This window comes from Ruditapes philippinarum, unplaced genomic scaffold, assembly GCF_026571515.1.
Source record: "Ruditapes philippinarum isolate M1 unplaced genomic scaffold, ASM2657151v2 ctg1362_1_1_1_1, whole genome shotgun sequence".
Taxonomy (NCBI): domain Eukaryota; kingdom Metazoa; phylum Mollusca; class Bivalvia; order Venerida; family Veneridae; genus Ruditapes; species Ruditapes philippinarum.
The window spans coordinates 731,424-747,891 of record NW_026859423.1 but is presented as its reverse complement, the minus strand read 5'-3'; the positions used below and the strand labels follow the sequence as shown (position 1 = coordinate 747,891).

The following is a 16,468-nucleotide window of genomic DNA, read 5'->3' as shown; positions in this document are numbered from 1 at the left end:
CATACAACTCCTTATCTATCTTAGATAACTGTTTTGTCCCAAGAGTTCAAGCATCTCCAGTATTAATAGGACTGGAAAATCACCATGTAAAACTGCAGATCTCTCAACATTTTGTATTACACAAACTCAGGTACTTCCCTTTATAGAAGAATTCCGTACATTTTTCAACTTTCGAGAGAGTTCAAAATAAAGCTATTTCTTCATTCGAGCAAATGATATAATTCTTTCTGGTGAGTGATTATGCAGACTCTTTGATCAAATGGCCTTGTATTGTACAGGGTAATAGACATTTTGCTAATTTAATTTTTATATTTCAGGCTGCGTGTAGTGAAGTCATGGCTGTACGGGCTGCCAGATGCTATGACCTCCAGACTCGTACCATAGTGCTTGCCAATGGCACCCCTTGCTCACTAGATAATATGATAGCCGCTGGCGGTAGCACAGACTACTGGAAACAGGTTTTCAACTTTTGTCACGCGCTGGCTGATGCGCGTACTGACAATACAGAATATGCTCTGTTCACTGCGATTTGTATATTTTCAGGTAAAGTTTATAAAAGGAACACATACTATTCTCTCAGAAACGAATAAATTTTTTGTGATTTGTATATTTTCAGGTAAAGCATAGTATATTTCTTATAGGCATATTACATCTCAGAAATAAATAATTTCCTTCCTAACAAAAAGCAAGAATTAGTTTCGAAACGTTGAGATATGGTTTTAGAGCATATTATTTTTGTTAAAGGCACATTATGCCTCAGAAACAAATCTTTCCTTCATAAGAAAATGCTAACATTAGTTTTTAAACCTTCAGAGAATGTTAGATGCTTATCACCTTAAGAAAAGAAGCACTGAATGTGAAATTATCAGTCATAATCATAGCATATATTATTTAAACAAAGAAGAATTTTGACTTTCATACAAAATAGCAAATCACTTTAACTGAACTTATTGTAGAAGAGCAACAGAAGCAATGCATTGTTCAGGTAATACGCCAATGAGTGACATTTTGGAAAACAAAAAAAAATGTGAAATAAAGATTAAGCACATCTGGGGGATACTGGGCCTTTGAACTAAATTAAAAATTAAAACACAAAAACATTATATAATATGAAATAAGTTGTGTTTTTGTTGATAAATTATTATACTAATGTGGCTAAGGTAATTATAGATAAATTATCCTGGAGAGACGGTACACAGTTAGTAAATGAACTAAATGCACATAGACAAAAGTTATATTACTGATTTAAAAGCAATTACTTTGATGTATATAAATTTGCAACATTATGTGAAGTTTATTAGTTAATTAAATGTACATAATTATAATCAGTATTTGTTACATTAAAGCTTCTTAATATTTGATTGAAGTTGAAGGATCACATTGCATTAAGTGTGCAATCCAATTTTCAAAAAAATGCTGATAGTGAAGAGGTACACTAATTACCATGATAATTAACATAAATTTGCATAATAATTTAAGTTCTTTATTCACCACCTATATTTTGCTGTGTGTAAAATATTTTTCAATACATGAATGTTAACTATTAATCAGGGTGTCATTTAAGGCACACTGTTATTATCCCCCGCCGAAAATTTTCGGCGGAGGATATAGAAATAGTCTCCGTCCGTCCGTCCGACCTTCCGTCCGTCCGTCCTTCCGTCCGACATTTTTGTCCGGAGCATATCTCTAAAAGTATTTGAGTTATCAACTTGAAACTTCATAGGTGGATAGACCTCATTGAGGAGAAGTGCAGTGCACAAGAATGATAACTCTACCTTGCATGTTTTTTGAGTTATTGCCCTTTGTTATTTTTCAAAATTGATTTTTGTCCAGAGCATAACTCCAAAAGCCTATGAGATATTAACATGAAACTTCATAGGTGCATAGATCTCACTCAGGAAGTGTGCAGTGCACATGAATGATAACTCTACCTTTCATAATTTTTGAGTTATTGCCCTTTGTTATTTTTCATACTTAATTTTTCACCTGAGTGGAGCATAACTCAAAAAGTGTTTGAGATATCAACATGAAATGTCATAGGTGGATAGATCTTATTGAGGAGGAATGTTATATGTGGATAGACCTCATTGAGGAGGAGTGCAGTGCACAAGAATGATAACTCTACCTTGCATGATTTTTGAGTTATTGCCCTTTGTTATTTTTCAAAATTGATTTTTGTCCAGAGCATAACTCCAAAAGCCTATGAGATATTAACATGAAACTTCATAGGTGCATAGATCTCACTCAGGAGGTGTGCAGTGCACATGAATGATAACTCTACCTTTCATAGTTTTTGAGTTATTGCCCTTTGTTATTTTTCATACCTAATTTTTCACCTGAGTGGAGCATAACTCAAAAAGTGTTTGAGATATCAAAATGAAATGTCATAGGTGGATAGATCTTATTGAGGAGGAATGTTGTTCGCAAGAATGATAACTCTTCCCTATACAATTTTTGAGTTATTGCCCTTTGTTTTTTTATGCTATTTTGTCCAGAGCTTATTTCAAAAAGTATTTGAGGTATCAACTTGAAACCTCAAAGGTGGATGGATCTCATTTAGGAGGAGTGCAGTGCTTAAGAATGATAACTCTACCCTGCATTATTTTTGAGTTATTGCCCTTTGTTATTTTTCAAAATTAATTTTTGTCCAGAGCATAACTCAAAAAGCCTTTGAGATATCAAAATGAAACTTCATAGGTGCATAGATCTCACTCAGGAGGTGTGCACTGCACAAAAATGATAACTCTACCTTTTATAATTTTTCAGTTATTGCCCTTTGTTATTTTTCATACTTAATTTTTCAATTCAATTTTTTTCTCAAAAAGTATTTGAGGTATCAACTTGAAACTTCATAGGTGGATAGATTTTACTGAGGAGGGATGCAGCACACAAGAATGATAACCTACCCTGCATTATTTTTCAGTTATTGCCCTTTGTTATTTTCATTCATCAGTATTCACATAGGTTTCAAATCTGTAATCACTATAGCCATCAGTTTTCATTACCAAAATACCTCTTAAAATAGAATTATTCTGTTCTACTACATATACATTCTTCCAATGAGCAAACACATTCGGCGGGGGATGGCCATGTTGACATGGCTCTTATTATATATTGAGACTAATAGCACATTATGAGGGCCAGGTGTGAAATGTTTGTAACTCATATAACATAATGAAGGAGTTACATTAGCTTTGCCTCAGGCACTATAATTCAATATAGCTAAATAGATTGAAATAACTTTCCTTGCTGTAATTTGAAGGTAGATAGAACATTATGAGATATAGCAAGCTTGATCCTCATTGATAAAGAAAATTGTCTAGGATTTTTTTGTTTTCCATCATTATACTTAATTTCTCATTGATGCAGTTCTTTAATCAACTTATTTTCACAATACTTCTGTGAATCTATTAGACTATTGAGACAAAAGATCTTATTACTTTATTTTGTTTGTGCAATTGTTCAAAAGTGTCTGTGAAATTCATCTTGGACAAATTCCTTGAAGCGTAATTTCATCTTAAAGTGAATCATGTCACATCAAAATATTGATTACTCACTGGCGTATACTGCTTTGTATATATTCATAAGAAAATAATTCATAATAGAATAACCTTGAATCAAATTTAAATATTTTGTTATAATTTGGTATGAAATTTTTAAAACTTAAGTTTAAAATAGAGTTTATGTTGTTTTTTATAAATGAAAATGTTAAAGGGACTATATAATTATACATTGAGGTTTTCGACATGATGAGACTGAAGATAACTTTTGAGATTAATCTTCCATTTAAAGTAGGTCTACAACAAAAAAGTTGTGTGCAAAATTTCAAATCATTCACTCACTCCATTTCTCAGAATAATAATTTGTATGGTTAAACATAACATAAAATTGAAAAATATTGCAACGCTTTTCACTTACATGTAAATCAAGCAAAAATTAAGATTTTTAATTTATTTCTGAGTAAATTTCTTAATTATCATTCTGTTATAAGTGTCCAAGAAATTCAAATTTTACGTTTGAAGGCTTTTGTACCTCAGTGGAGTTCCTTTAAATACAAGGATTGATAATAAGAATGTTTATGCTGTATGAACTGTTATTTCTTTTTCTCATGTACAAGAGTACACGAATAATCATGTGGCGTTACAAATGTCTATGAATGGTCTGGGCCTCCATGGCCAAGATGTCAAGGTTGTTGGCTTTGAACCACTTTTCCATCTTGGCTGTGGGTTCTTTAATGTTAGGTAGATATCAATCAAGCTTACTGAAGGTCAGTGGTTCTTACTCAGATGATGGGTTTGTGCTTTAAAATGCATAGAAGAGCATAATATGAGGGTTCCGTCCACCAGTAAAAGGCGGAAGGTCACCCTGTGACCTTAATAGTGTTTTTGTGACTAAAAAACAATTTTATAAGAAAGTAATAAATATGATTCACACATGTATAATGAATAATGTTTACAAATCGATGGCTCAGCGCAATACTGGTCTAAGTGACATTTTTACCAAAAATCACCTTTTTACATATTTTGATAATGTAAGGTCAAATACACATTCTGTGAAAATTTTAGGGTAATTTTTGCTTTTTTTGCCTTTTTTATTTACATTTAAAATAAAAGTCTATCTCAGGTAGTTCAATTTTGTCAGTGCAATATAGGTCTAACTTGAGTTGGTCTCTTATTGCGATGTCTAATACATCAATTTTCCTCAAAAATGCTTGAGTTAGACCTTGAATGTTTCATTTCCAGGTAGAAAATAATATGCATATCCCATTGAAATGTGTTATAAAGAATGTGAGAATTCATGAAAACACTAGAAATTATTTGCCTTTGTATTAATCGCAAAATATTAGCCAATTGCATATCATGTACAAGTAACTGTAAACGAAAAATCTTGAAAAAAATTAATAATAATTTAGTGTCACAATTAAACATCTATTTTGTCTTTGAAGTCATAACATCATACTCATACTGTATTATTTGATAACATAAAGTGTAGTTGAAACTATCATTTTTGTACAATTTAGTAAAAGCCAGTGTATGTTTCTCATGCACACATTTAAAATGGAAAATAACGCGTGGTACACTAGTGGATTCATAACCTCTGATCCCCCTCTAAAAATTCCTTTTTTTTTAGTTTGACCTTTGTTTAATCATATACTGAGATTTCCTAATTCTTAATTTTACACTTTGTTCATATTTATATAATGCGTTCTGCTTAAGATGGTGTAAGGGGGTAGACTGTACATTGTTTCACTGCCAAATCAAACTCAGCCTGTAGCACAATGAACAATTTCAGGTTTGAGGGCGTTCTTGGGTTTTTATTTTTAAATTATGTATCTACTTCTGTATCACTCTCTTTAATCAAGTAAAGTTATTTAAGAAATAATATATCCCAAACTGTGATTTTATTGCTCATTATCATCACTGTTTGGAGTTCGGATGCCAGGAATTATATCACGAGGGCGTAGCACGAGTGATATAATGATGCGCATCTGAACGACAAACAGTAATGTTATCAAGCAATAAAATCACCGATTTGGATATATTATTTCGATTCTAACACAACATTAACACGTTCCTGATATTTAGCTAAATTGCGCCTGATTTGTTTCCGGTCTTATTGTCAGCGCGTCACATTTTTAGTGGTTACGTCACGTGTATAATGATAAAGTCACACGTCTAAATATAGAATGTCAAACAGTGATTTTATAGCATAATAACACATACTTTCGGTTCTTCTATGTTCAATAGGGAAAAATGCAGGTCGTGTTAGATATATAAACTTTACACTATCAACTCAAACAATACAATAACAATATAGTGTCAACATGTGCAAATCACACTCTCCACAATACTTATATTATTGATACAATATCTTTCTGTCTGATGTGATATGTGCAGAAAAAATTAAAAATATGCACACTTATATATTATTATTTAATGACCTTTTCAGTTCTTGTATTCTGATAATTTTTTACATCACACAGCTCGCATTGAATTTTCGAGAGTGCAATTGTCAAAAACTCTTTGACTTATGTGGCAGAAACAGCTATAAGTTGATAAAAATGTTTCATTTTAGATCTAAAAGCCATTAATTTTACCTATCAAATTTAATGAAATTAAAAATGTAATGACTATCATTTAATGAAATTAAAAATGTAATGACTATCATTTAATGAAATTAAAAATGTAATGACTATCAACTGCTTTTGGTATAGTATCAGTGTCAATGAGAAAATTCAAACATTTATCCATTCTAATTGTTTAGTGCTAATCGTGCGCCTTTTCATATCTTAATGAGTAAGTGGTTGCAAGTGTTTTAACTTTACAAAAATGATTCTGAATTATATCATGTGCTAACAATACTTTGTTCTATGAACCCTGATAGTGGGTTGTACTGCCCTACTTTTTTATCTAAAATATGTTTGACAACCTCTTGTTATTTGGTCAAAATTTAGAGGTAAAATGACTTTGATATATAAAATGAAACACTTTTCTTAAGATATGCACAGTTTTCAGCAAAACATGTCATAAAATTTGCACATTTCATGTTCAAATTATACTCTAAACAGTTGAGAAAGTAAATACAAAATATGTAATAAAAGCATGGTCTAACGGCGGCTTTCATTTTTGAAAATATTTGATATCTATAAATGATTATATCATCAGAAAAGAGGACCACATACATTAAATTCATTAAGATTTAGCGCATAACAGTAATATCGGAATCACAGCATTTAAGCACCAATGGTGGAAATGGTGTGCATTGAGAAAATAAAATGTGTCTTCTTTGTACAAATGTGAGTTATACAAAATGTACATTAATCCCTGTTTTCAAACTTTGATGATATCATAATATATACCTGGATTGTCAGGCAACATTGTTCATGACTACTGTTCATAACACTATATGAATCAAATTGTTTGCATTTTGTTTAGAATTCAAATTTATTGCACAGATAATCTGCAAAAGATCTTAAGTAAATCTGAATCTCAAACAAATTGAAAAAGAAGAATTATAGAAGTGTACTTTCATCTAAAGTCAGCTAGCATGACATATTAATAGAAAAATATTAAAGGATTTAGTCTTTGTAAAGTTCTTCTACAGACTTGCAAAATATTTTAAACAATGTTTAAATTAACAAAACAATTTTGTTCAAATTTATATCAGAATATTTAACATAAAACAGGTCTAACTCAAATATGTGTACCACTTTTACCAAATTGCAAGAGGGAATTTGAGTCTAACTCAAGTTAGTCTTGTATTGCGCTCAGAATTTCAGCGCAATAAAGGTCTAACTCTAAAATACACAATTTGTAACACTTTAATAAAAAATTATATAAATGGCATTATTTCTTATTATAATTAATGTTAACATAGCAAAAAAATATGTTCTAATATAAGTATTTTTGAATAAAATCAGTTTTTTGTCTCTCCTGAACATTTTCAAAAATAGCAGTTAGACCAGTATTGCGCTGAGCCATCGAAATGTTATGAATAATCATGATAACATTATTATGTAAATTAAAGAAAATATATAGATGTTTATGTTTTACATATCCTATATAATATTGGCAAATGTGAATAATCATGTTGTGCAGAATCAATTACTAGATAATCATGGTTAATAACTATGTTTTAAACTTGATTTTAATATTCATGTTTAACAAATTTATATGAATAATCATATTTACCAATTTAAATGAATAGTCATGTTTGTTAGTGATTGAATCATTTTTTATAAATGAGCCGCGTCACGACAAAACCAACATAGTGAGTTTGCGACCAGCATAGATCCAGACCAGCCTGCGCATCCATGCAGTCTGATCAGGATCCATGCTATTGGCTTACCAACCCTTTTACAAGTAGAGAAAATAATAGCGAACAGCATGGATCCTGATCAGACTGCGCGGATGCACAGGCTGGTCTGGATCCATGCTAGTCGCAAACCCATTATGTTGGTTTTGTCATGACGCGGCTTAATATTTACATAATAAATATGATCACAAGCTAATATTAACTTTTCTTTGTATTTTAATTCAGAGCGCCATGACATTAAAAATAAAGACCAAGTGGAGCAGATACAGAAAATTTATGTGGACGCTTTGTCAGAATACCTTGAGAAGAAGCGGTATCACAGCGGCACGTGCCTCGCCAAGTTGCTCGTACGTCTCAGTGATTTACGTAGCATAAGCATCGAGCATTCGAAAATGTTGACTATGATGCACATGGACGAGGGTTTAATGCCGCACATTGTTCAGGATATATACATTCAAAATTCATGAGGAAAAAAGAGAACTTGAGTTGTACAGGGTTACATATATATGTTATCATTGTTAAGTTTTGATAAAAAAAATGTGAGGGAAAAAGTGCAAAAAAAAAATGTGTAAAAAATAAAATAAAATTATATTGATGATTATATTCCTGGGGAAAAGATATAATGAAAAGTGCTGAATACTTACATATGCTGACAGTTTTTTTTGGTATGAACAAGCAAATTACCATGTGATGGAAACTTGAAAAAGTGAATTCTGAGAAGTGTACTTAAAAGTGTATCAAAATACTCTGATAAATTTGAGATGATACAATATGGAAATTTATCACATAGACAAGCTGCCAATAGTAATATATATATATAACATAATTATTCATGTGTAGTACTGGTATTACAAACTTAAAGCTAGCCACGCATCACACGTTATGATATGGTCTGAAGTTGCCAGTCTGAAGTTTTTTGTGGGTTTTTCGCCAATTTCTATAAATAGACAGAAGTAAAACAGCTGGGATTGACTATGACACGAAGAAAGCAGACAAAATAAGAGACAGATATTCGATAGAGTTTGTCTGAAATTATGATCATATGTTAAAAATTCAAGAGCAGAAGCAGACCTCACAATAGTGCAATGAAAAGGAACGACAAATGCTTATAATTCATGTTATTCCGATTCAGTGATGTTACATTTATTACTGTACAATCTTTTATTTATATCCAGTACAATGTTATTAATTTAAGATATGAAAGGATTTTGTTTCAAACATATGCTAACACATCTTCCAAATCCATGAAACTTTTTTGGAACAATTTTTTTCTCTCGCCAGATTTGATATCAATTAGATCTATTTCTAAAATGGAAAGAAAGAAAACAATTTATATAGACCTCTTGCAATTGATTTTTCAAGCCCAAATTCTAATTTCCCTTAGACTTAACGCTTCTTTGAAATAAAATCTTTCCTAAAATTGAATTTGGCGATCAAAATTTTGAAACTCTGCAGGAGATAAGTTTAGCACTAGCTGCATTCTGGGATGGGTATTGATTGTTCATAATTCCAGAACTCTTTATTGATCCTTCAGCAGATTTTTTCCTTTCTTGGGTAATAACAAATTACTGCGATATAGCAGACAGGATATTAAAATATTAAATTGATCAAAAAAAGAAAATATCTAGAGAAAATGCCAACTCGTGCTTTTACATTAATCCAGTTTTCGATTAGACTGTATCCTGTTGGATTTCTAAAGCAACTTTTTTTCTGTTGATGTATTAATGGTACATTAGGCATTAATTAGTTTTTGTAATTATTGTATCATTATCTAAACAGGTCATCTTGACACCATTCTGTTATTAAAAATTCATGAGGGTTATACATGTATTCAAATACTGTATTAAAAGTACAAATATATAGTAATTGCTTTAAAGTAATTGAGTACAATGAGTGGGTTTTAGTGTCATTAATATAATTGGAACTCTTAAGCAGCACATGTGGAATATCAAAAGTTTACATTAAATACCAATAGCTTTTTTTTACCCACATCTATTCAACCTGCATGAATTTCTATCAGGCTATAAAAGTAGTAACAGAAATGAATGCTGGGTGTTTAATTTTTTTTTGTCAACTGAGACTTTGGCTAATTATACATGCAGATAATTAAGGCACAGAACATGATTAACCTTCTCTGGAGCAAAGTTTTGACAATAATTTATTTGACTCAAGCATATTTATTTACAATATAATTACCATCAAATACAAAAAAAGGATTGAGAAGAAAGCAACTAGTATTTTAGAAACTCTCTCCTGGAGCTTATAGTCTAATGATCTGAAGAAATTGAAATGCTGGAATATTAACTCTTCGGATCTCAGTATGATAATGCCTAACTTTCGCAGTAGAAAATGCCTAACTTTAGCAGGCAACAATGGTGTCTGGTCAGGTATAAAGTATTCTGACTTGGGTCTGCTATAGCAACATGGATTAGTTGTTATTGTTGTAGACACACAGTAAGGGTTAAACAGCTATTTATCAAAGAAAATTCTAGGATTTGTTTACTCAGACAAAAATGACTAAAAGATTTCAAAGGCTAGACCTGTTTCTCAATGGCAAAATAATGGCTGAGAACATTTCTAACCGAGAACATTAATTTGGACTTAAAGCCAATTTGTAGTTAGATTCTTTTTTGCAGAACATATTGGTTGTACATAGGAATGCATCAATTCACCATATCTATTTAATTATTAAGGCTATTGTGTTTTCTGCATTGAATATAAGCATATTATGTTTGTTTTAATGTATGTAGCTGTTACAGTGTTTTGATAATAAGCTCTCAACAGATGTTGCACACTGTTGATGGTGATATATGGCTGTTATAACTCACTTCTTGTATTGTGATAATAAACTGCTGTTACAATACACTCCCTATGGTAACAGTTTACAGTCGACCATACTGCCACCCTGTGTGTGATAATATGTAGCTATTACATTTTACTCCCTGTGTGTGGTGATATTGTACTTGCTCTGTGTGATAACATGCAGCTATTACATTTTACTCCCTCTGTATGATTATATATGGTTGTTACATTCTACTCCCTCTGTGTGATAACATACAACTGTTACAATATCTCCTTCTGTATAGGATAATAACACACAACTATTACATTCTGCTTGTAAAAGTGTATGTAGATTGTATATCTTTTTGTTGCCAGCACTATATTGACACCACGAGACTTCATTACTTTAATTACCTAAATCAATACTGTTCATATCTGTAGGATAAAGGAATTTAATTTAGATGGAAAGTTTAACTGATAAAAGACTCTGCTATGTCAAGATGTCTGTAGTTGATATAATTATTTCTGTTCTAAAGCTTTGAAAGATTTCTATTCATCATCAGTTGCTTGAATAAGTTTTAAAGATTTTGTGCTTTTATATAAGGAATATTAGACTGTTATATTAATTAGGAAATTAATGTACTGACTGAACAGTGAACATTGCAGGCCATTATCAAGACCACATAAGAACTAAATTCACCGAGACGTTTAATATGACACATTAAAAGGAGATAAAAATAAAATTATAATCATGGTCATAAGAACTTTTCTATTTTATCTACATAAAACACTGCAAATTTGAAATGGTATTTTTCCTTCTCTACACACACCTCTCAAGTTGCAAAATTTTAGTGTAAGAAGTATTTATTTTCAAAAATGAGGAAATATGTATGACAACCCTGATTATAAAAGTTGTTTTTATACCAATTGATTGTTAACATATAAGTAAGGATGGCTGTCATTAAAGGTAATGCATAAACTTAATGATCTCATTACTGATGACTCTTATATGACAAAGAATCAAATTAGTTACGGAAAAGATCTTTTGGGATTTAAGATGTAATACATATGGAAATTTTCAACAGTTTGCAAATTTGAATAAATGTTTTTTTATTGATATTCAGAAAATCACTTTGGAAAATGTGTAGAGTTTTTACAAGGATGTTGTTCTACAGTGATGAAGAAGAAGGACTTTTATTTGTATTTACCCCTAAGAAGGGTCATTGACAAAGCATAGATATCTATACATAAAAAAACAGAAACCTGGAAATACATGACAAGAAGTTGAGATGGCTTATCCATTCACATGAAGTAATATTATAGTAAAATAGGAAAGTAGCCTCATATACAGTTTGAGCTGTACCATTTTGTGTTTAAAAATAACTAAAGATGAGGGAATTTCTTTTAATAGTGGTGAAAGTGTTCAGCACTGATAAATACAACAAACTTGTGATTTCCTGTATGGTTTTGAGAAAAAAAAAGAGTAAAATTATCATGAAATTATTATTTCCCCTTCCAAAGCCCTTTTAAATAATTATTGCACAACCTGTGAGATTTTGAAGAGTGGAGGCACGGCATTCAGTGCTCCATCATTTTCACTTCATGTTCTTAAAGATTGGCTGGATTTATGTGAAATTTTACTGTTTAAAAACAATCAATACCCAACCTAGTTGTTAAATGTAGTCGGCATGGTGGTGTTACAGCCCTTTTCTAGTTTTTTTTTATAACATAAAGGGGTATAACTGTTATTTGTGTCAAGTACAGTGTATGTTATATATACATTGATGATATATTTGCTTCAAGGTAGTGACTTGTTAAGATGAAAGCTCAAGGTTGTTTCAGATTCCAGAAACAATCCAGATTCTTCATATTGGTGCATTTTGATTGGCTAATTACTGTGTGTTACTATAGTTAGATGATGATGATGATGATATTACTTTATTTATAAGTTTTAATCCATGTTAATGATATGATTTAACAAGAATTTTAGTTGAAATCTTTTTTTTTTGCATATATAATATATATATATTTACCATGTTATATTTTTGTGTGTATATATTATATATAATACATGGCATTGTTATTGTATAGATAATGTATTAAGAACAATAATTTATCATGTATACTTAGGTGAAAAAGAAACGAGACATTGTAATATTTTTGCTATACATTTGAAAATGAAACTGTCAGATGATTTTTGTTAACTTACAGAAGAGGAGTGATTCTCAGCCCAGAATTAAAAGATAGGGGAAGGGGATGTTGACCTGGGCAACAGGCTTTGGAATCCCATGTTTTAATTTATCCAACAAGCATGGTCATTATTTATGCCCTTGTAACTAAACTATTAAATTGGAAATTTGAATTATATTTAGATCTTGTAACTTCTCAATAAAAACAGACAATGTATCTTAGATTTTTTTTCTAATTTCAGTGAGAAGAAATTTCAATTGAAAATGTTTTATCTGGTTTAGAATTCCTTTTTTGACTACTGTGCGCTATATAGCACAAATGTCTTACAATTTTAATTTTCTATTTCTCCTAAAGTATATATATAAAGTTGAAAATGAAACATTGGGGGCATTTTTGAATGAATGTTATTAGTAAGAAAGTTTGTAAAACCTGTTACATACTGTTGTATCAAAGATCTCAAACATGATGTGTTTACCTCTCAGATCATTGTATTGTTAGGTGTTGTTGTTTTTAAAACAGCACCACTCCAGATGAGGTGTCAAGATTTTAAGCAAATTCAATGAATTGTTTTGCGAAAAAATATATTAAGTTTTCAAGAGTTTAGGAAAAATAACATTCTGCTTGTAAAAGTATATATAGATTGTATATCCTTTTGTTGCCAGCACTATATTGACACCGCGAGACCCCATTATTTTAATTACCTAAATCAATACTGCTCATATCTGTAGGATACAGGAATTTAATTTAGATCGAATGTTTAACTGATAAAAGACTCGGCTATGTCAAGATGTCTGTATAGTTATTTTGTTTCTAAAGCTCTTTTGACTGTAAGAATTTCTATTTTTTTGTCACTAAGTACTTTTCCATCACATATTTAGACCCCAAAAATATGAAATCTTAAGGTCATTTATTTCTAAGACTAGAATAAAGCATTTTATATTTACTATAGACAAAATAATTGAAATTTGCAAAAGAAATAATTTAAAAAAAGAAATTAATTTGAATCTGGGAACATGGTACAGAAAAGGAAACTTCTCTTGGTTTTGCATCTAAAGATTATCTGAAGTTGAGCAATTTATGGTCATCTGGACTCTCTTGTTTATTGGGACTGTTTTTTATGGATAACTTTGTTACTGCTTAAGTAAAATTGTAGTTTTATAATTATATATTTATCATATGTCACTGCTGCACATTTATTGACTTATAAGGTTGCTTACATACATTCTTACTTGATTAATTGAGAAAGATATCATTTGTTTGCTCTTGTAAATTCTTAAGTTGCTGGATTTTGTATAAATTTTTGTCAATTTTGTCAACTGTTTCTGAATACACCTTCTTTCTTTGATTGATATCTCATATCCATGATAAAGGGTAAATGCATTGGTTCGTGTTTGTGTCTTTTGACATTTTCTGCCATTTCTTTATAATAGTCAATTATCAAGTTGATCAACTGATCTTTCATGTTTTTTTGTATGCTGTAACATTCATAGAGAAGCAAATGGTCAATATTTAATGAAAATAATGGATATTTCTCTTTTTTCTGTAGTTTCACATTGATTACAGCAGTAGTGGCACCAGGGATCAAGGTTCATCAATCAAATACTGCATGTCATTGTTATTTATGATTGTATTGCATTACTTGATTACCATAGTCCCATTAATCTGAGTTCAGTGTGTGACATAAAATGGATTCAAGGTCTCCAGGTGTCTAATCTATGACTGCAAATCCTGCTTTTTTTACTCAACCATACACACCTAGTATAATGCTGTCAAGTATTTTCTAGCCCATTTCAAATCAAACATTTAATAATCTATTTGAATCATGTCAGTTTCCTTTTTCATTTAGTTATATATTGTATATGGCTCCATTATTTTAGTTGATTTTATCTGGTATATACTTTGTTTTACATTAAGTTTAACATTGTGGTAATGATGTTTGTTTTGTGTTATTTTGTACTGAATTGTATTGGTACCTCACAGGTGGTTAGTTTTGTCCAATCTAAACCAGCTGAGAGTTTGTACACTGAAGACACAGAATCTTATATGATTATGAAAAATAAGTGACAGTTGTAAAATTCCTTGCATATCTAACACACAAGAGGGTATTATTTTTAATCACATATTTGCATTCAGTGTTAACAATTTACACAACCTTGAAGTAGGAGTGAAATATCAAATAAATTTCACTTTATGCTCTCAATGTGAGTGGTATGCATTAGATTATTATGTGGTGAAATATCTTTTTTGAATTAATGTGACTTGTTCACTGAGAACCATTATACAGTAAGCAATACAGCTTATATATCACTGAAAGTTTTAAATATTTCTTTCAAGTTGAATATAACATATATTTTCTCATTATGGACTTGTAACAATCACTATAGTGCAGTAACAGTATAACTCCTAATTAGATAATTTATTAGGAGTTAGCCCTTTACTGCACTAAGGTACCTTTTCAATATACTTGTTGTTTAAGTTACTTATTAAATTAAATAAACTTACCTTTTCAAAATTTCTTTAACACGATATCAGGAGCTTATTTACTGCCAAATATTTCTAAGGGCTATGTTTTGGTAAAATATGTTAGGTGTTTTTTTTCCTGCAGGATAAGCCATTTTGCTCAAATATTACATGAATGGTTTAGAAATTTTGTTTTATTTGTTATTTTTATGACCAGCATTTACACAAAAGGCTCATATTTATGATTTTGTATATGATTTTGTAAGAGTATATAATGTTGGAAGTCTTTGGGGGTTTTTTGTTGTTTAAAAGGGGGAAAAAATTTTGATACATGAACATAATTATTTTTTCCCATAGCTTGGGTCCTAAGTCAGATTATAATTTGGAAATCGCTTAAAGTCTTAGGCAAAGCAAAAACTTGGGTGCGTAAATTAATTTTTGAAACATTTATAGTTAGTTGTCAAACCAACAGTTGGCTTCATCATTGACCACGGTTTATGTCCCTTTAACATTTGTTTTTGATTAAGAAGTTGCCAATTTGTCAGCATATGTTTCTGTAAGGTTAATAAGATTTTCTTAACATTTGACTGAATGTCAAAACAATTTATAGCTGATATTCTATAGACTTGAATAATATTTTATCAGATTCAATAACTGATTGCATGACTTTCAAATAAGTTCACCACTGTTTAAACTCAGTGAATGTTAGATACAATATTTATGGCATTGTTGCATTGAGGACTTGAGAGACTATTTAAAGTACTGGTATATCCCTGATAGCATGATTCCTTATACTGATATTTATTTACTTAACTATTATTCAAAATAGTAAATTCTTATCAGTCAGTGTATAAGACCCATAACATGGATCTTGAAAGAATTATGGTCCTTTTTTGAACTTAAAAGATTCTACATAATCAAGGCTCTTGTTTTACTATTAAGCACAGAGAATAGTCTTGCCCGCTGCCCTACAGATAGCTCTTGTTCATTTGTACACCTTGAGCATATCAAGCTTTTTTGTATTTCGTTTTTTTTTCTTGTTCTTTTGTTGCATTCCACATTTTATTTTGTATTTAACAGGGATCTCAGACTTTTTCCTGCTCATTTAAGAAAAAAAATGGTATTTTCATTTGTAATTGAAGTTTTATGTGTGGTTTAATGTCCGTCAACTGGATTTGAGGAAAACCATTTTTTTATAATTATTATTTTCTTATGAAAGAAT

At 30.6% G+C, this 16,468-nt stretch overlaps 1 protein-coding gene across 3 annotated transcripts in view; it reads left to right on the top strand.

Moving 5' to 3' along the window:
• LOC132756467 (ecdysone receptor-like) overlaps nucleotides 1-15,528 on the top strand; it is a 64,520-nt gene extending 48,992 nt beyond the window's left edge. For all 3 annotated transcript variants that reach the window (XM_060747545.1, XM_060747546.1, XM_060747547.1), the window contains exons 6-7: nucleotides 318-543; nucleotides 8,041-15,528. In XM_060747545.1, coding sequence (XP_060603528.1) covers nucleotides 318-543; nucleotides 8,041-8,282 — 468 coding nt within the window. In that variant the 3' untranslated portion in view covers nucleotides 8,283-15,528. The remainder of the gene's footprint in view (nucleotides 1-317; nucleotides 544-8,040) is intronic.
• The last annotated feature ends 940 nt before the right edge of the window (nucleotides 15,529-16,468 follow it).